This window comes from Otolemur garnettii, unplaced genomic scaffold (genome assembly GCF_000181295.1).
Source record: "Otolemur garnettii isolate 467f Iridium unplaced genomic scaffold, OtoGar3 scaffold00104, whole genome shotgun sequence".
NCBI lineage: Eukaryota > Metazoa > Chordata > Mammalia > Primates > Galagidae > Otolemur > Otolemur garnettii.
This window is the reverse complement of record NW_003852499.1, coordinates 1,622,111-1,626,442: the sequence shown is the minus strand read 5'-3', so window position 1 is coordinate 1,626,442 and position 4,332 is coordinate 1,622,111. Positions and strand designations below refer to the sequence as shown.

General features: G+C 50.9%; 1 protein-coding gene across 2 annotated transcripts in view; it reads right to left on the bottom strand.

Annotated features, from left to right (window-relative positions):
• Positions 1–2,809: 2,809 nt before the first annotated feature.
• Positions 2,810–4,332, bottom strand: part of RBP5 (retinol binding protein 5) — a 4,777-nt gene continuing 3,254 nt past the window's right edge. The window contains exons 3-4 of one of the 2 annotated variants that reach the window (XM_003796468.3): positions 3,771–3,872; positions 2,810–3,294 (exon numbers count right to left, since the gene is read on the bottom strand). In XM_003796468.3, the coding sequence (XP_003796516.1) occupies positions 3,241–3,294; positions 3,771–3,872 (156 nt within the window). In that variant the 3' untranslated portion in view covers positions 2,810–3,240. The other variant, XM_012809322.2, reaches the window with a different exon arrangement.

The following is a 4,332-nucleotide window of genomic DNA, read 5'->3' as shown; positions in this document are numbered from 1 at the left end:
GCCGGTTGAGCTATAGGCGCCGAGCCTGTGACCCAGCTTTAATGTGGGAGGAGATGACATAAGGACAGGACTAGTAGGAAGCAGGGGATGTTGGTGGCCATCTCAGAGGCTGGTCATTGTGGAAGTAGATATATTATTTTAGTATAGTCAGTATAGCAGGATGTTATTTTTGCTAGGTATGGTTGTATTTCAGGTGCATTAAGCTGGATCAAGACAGGCTCTGACTCTGTCCTCCTCAACCTTAAGATTTGAAGGTCCCTTTTATTCTTCCCTATCTAGTAGCTGTACTGGATAGATTAAAGAATGACCTGCAGGAGGCCAACAGGTCTTTGAGGAGGAGGAAGGGCTTTGGGAGAAGAGTAAAGGTTTAAAAAGAGCCAAGAGGCAGTTGAAAAGGGGGCACAGATGAGCAGGGAAGAGCAGTCCCAGATAGAATGCCCTTTCCACCCTAGGGGAGGTTACCCATAGTGTGCCTCTTGAGACTCTTGGACCAGGTTTTGCACCAGCAGATTGTCCAAAGGAATAAGTTCAGAGCCTGGAGATCCTAGTTCCACATCTCCCATACCCACCAGGCTTTGTGTGGACTTTCATCCTGAAACAAACACCTTTAGTAAAGGACCCTCTAAGCCAGGGGTCCTCAAACTTTTTAAATAGGGGGCCAGTTCACTGTCCCTCAGACCATTGGAGGGCCGGATTGTGGGCCCTGGGATGAGTCGGCTGCTAAGCAGGACAGGCAGAGGAGCAAAAACACCCGGTGGGCCAGATAAATGTCCTAGGCAGGCTGCATGTGGCCTCCGGGCCGTAGTTTGAGGACGCCTGCTCTAAGCACACTGTGCCTGTGCTGTGCTTGCTAATAAGCAAGGCGGTTGTGGGACATCCTGCAGGATCCCCCTTTCCACAGTAAGGAGTTTATGGGTGAGGCTACATTGGTGCCCTGGATAATCAAGGTGTAGGTCACTCTCTGTTCCCTTTCCTTTTGTTTCCTCCAAGACTTTAATAAATCGTAATCAAATGGTTCCCCATTCCACTTGTGCTACTAAGAAAGAACAGCTGGTGGGGAGAAAGGTTGGGGTGGGTAGGGGAGTGACCTCAGGTGAGAGAGCTTTTCCATCTGTCTGCTCCTTCCCGTGTGGGTTCTGTCTCCATTAAGGACCCAGCAGGACAAGCTTTAGTTACTTTAAGGGTGACCATAGTTTCCTTATAGCTGCAGCAGGGACATGAGGAATTCTCTTCTGGAAACAGCCAAGAAAGGAGAGGAATCTAAGGGAGGGAGTGGGTGTGGAAGGCAAGACAAGAGATCAGTCACAGAACATCACAGCTGAGCCGGTCATGTCCTGTGAGGGAACACAGGCACACAGAAGCAAAATAATCTGCCCAAGGTCAGCCAGCAAGGCAGTGGCAGTGACTCCTCAAGTGATGCTTTTACCTCTGAATTGTGCCACCTGCTCAGGTCAGTGAAGAAGCCACAGCTGTTGTTCTGTGCACAGAGCACAGAGGAAGGAAGGTGGTGGGTCTCACATGCACCATGAACTCAAAAGGCAGGACACTGTGTTGACCTGGAAGCTTGGGCAGTGGGCAAGTACACATGGAGCATCTTCCTGTGCCTGGGAAAGGGACGAGGTAGGAGCTGGCAGCCCTCAGAGCTTCTGCTGGTCTACTCCCCACTGTGCTGGGGACTTCTGCAGAGACTGGGGGGCAGGAGGCCAGGAAATAAGCTATTCAGTTCAACTCTTGAGTTCTTTTCTTTCTTTTCCAAATTCATTCCAAGGTATTTGGTGGGGTCAGTATATTTCTTCTTGGCTAGAGCCCCAATAACTGTCTTTTCTCTGTAGGAGGTCTGGTCATTATAGGAAGAGGGGCCAAGAGTGATAATCCAGTGGAGCCAGGGACTTTCCAAACTCTCAACTCTTCCATCCACCAGCTTCAGTCCCCACCTCCACATTAAGCCCTTTTCTCTCTGACACTTGCCCATGGGACTTTTATTCTGAAGGAACAAATGGGGAAGAGGTCAGAGGCTGGAGCTGGCCCTGACCCTGAAACAGCCCCACCCTTCTGGGCTGTTTTCCAAGGCAGCCCAGACTCTGGGACCTTAGAGGGGCCTTGCTGTCCTCAGCTCCCCCTGCCTCTAGCCTTGCTGGCTTTTGAGCAGACGGTTCCTCTAATGGGGCTTGCTGGGCTTCTCTGGTTGCTGTCCACCCCATATCCCTCATCTTTCCATCCCTTGGCATCTCTGGCTGCTTCCTTTTTCAGTCTTTTCTGGTCTTTCCAGGGCAGCCATGGAGGCCAGGTCACTAGTGAGAAGATCCCCACCTCCCCCAGCACTGAACAAAGGTCTTTTTTTTTTTTGAGACAGAGCCTCAAGCTGTTGTCCTGGGTAGGTCCTGGGTAGTGTACCATGGCATCACAGCTCACAGCAACCTCAAACTCTGTGCTTAAGTGATTCTCTTGTCTCAGCCTCCCAAGCAGCTGGGACTACAGACGTCTGCCACAACGCCCGGCTATTTTTTGCTTGTAGTTGTCATTGTTTGGCAGGCCTGGGCTGGATTCGAACCTGCCAGCTCTGGTGTATGTGGCTGGCACCTTAACCACTTGAGCTACAGGTGCCACCCTGGACAAAGGTCTTGACCAGTCCCATCCCATCTTCTCCAGCATGTGGGATGGAAGTATAAAGTAGCCAGGATGCCTTCAGACGTCAGAGAGTCTGTTGAGCCCTGGGGGATAAGGTGGTGGGGAGGCATGCCTAGGGCCTGGCTCTATCTATTGAGCACAGGAGGTTTCTCCAGAATGAGGACAAAGAAAAAGACAAAAACACTAGCCCAATAGTTCCTGTTTAAATTCTTGAACCCAAGTCATGGTTTTCCAAAAGGTCCACCAGGATAGAATTTTTTCTAACCCCCAAATGCCCAAAGCGTATTTTTTCCTGAGAAGGAAAATGAGAGACTGAGTGAACCTGGGACAGTCAAGACTGGTTATTCTCGAGGGCCATTGCCCTTTGCCATTTTTTTCAACCAGGAAGCCAGACCTTGACCTGGAAGTGAGGTCACTCCTAGGCAATAGAGTGTGAGGAAGAGAAGACTTTGGCCCAGGGGCTGCAAGTTACAGATTAACACGAAGGGATAAGGAAGGAACCCAGAGGGAGGGTATGGGGACTGCAGACCTGGCACAATCCAGGCTTGAAGGGGCCAAAACCAAGAGGGGTCTGTGGACCAATGTTGTTGGAGGGCCTCTGCTCCTGTCTGGTTAGCTGACCTTCCTGAAGACCTGCTCACACACTGCATCCCTTGCCGTCAGTTCCTGGGAACAGAGGAAGAATGAGGAGAGAAAGAGGGTCCTTGCCAGCTGGAGTTCCTTTTTCAAAGTCCTTGACCTCCATGTAATCCTTCAGGATACAGCTACGACAATATCTGATGCATGAGGAATTGTATTATTATTTTAAATCTTCAACTTTTCACCCCAGAGGAAGGGAGGTGGCTAGGTTAGGGGATGTGAAGTGGGTGAAGTCTCCATCACTGCAGTTATAATTCATGGGCCTTCATCTGAGGAGTAGCCAGGTCCTACCACGGCTACTCCAGTTCTTCCTCTTCCCACTCTTCCTGATGCTTTTGTTTTCCCTCCTTGGAGCCTTCCTTGAAAGGAGGAGTGAGATTGGGGGTGGAGTAGCAGAACTGTTTGGTTTGGGTAAGGGGATGCACCTACCAGGAGGCCCTTCTCCAGACACTCCCATGTGTGACACCCCCCCACCTCCACCCCCCAGTCCTCTCCCAGGTTACCAGATACAACTTCTCTCCCTCCAGCCAGTGTCTCCAGCCTCGGTTGGGGACCTCCCCTTTCTGTACACACACCAGTTGCTCTTCTTCCCAGGTCACTATGGTCTACAGGGGAAAGTGGGAACAAAAGAGGACTGAAGGGCAGGATGCCTCAAATGCTTCCGAACTCACAGTGGCTAGCCGCCCATCCCCACCCTACAGCAGATTCTGTCTGCTCTGCCCTGTGTTTTGAGTGAAGGAGCTGCCCTCATTTAGCAGGACTCCCCTCCCCTCCCTTAAAGGCCACCTAAGGGCTCAGAGTTATGTGCAGTGACCTTTGGGGGAGAGTAGGGGTAGAGCAGGATAACTGGAAGTAAAACTGGGGAGAGGGTGATAAGATTGGGGAGTTTGTCCTCTGAATACCTGTGGCTAATCTGGAAGGACTTGTGGGAAAGAAGAGAGATAGGTTGGGAATCCTGCAGGGTAATCTCTTTTCTACTCTTTCTCAGGACAGCTGAAGTATCCTTTAAAATGAAGGATCAGGCGCCAGCCACATACACCTAAGGCAGCGGGTTTGAATCCAGCC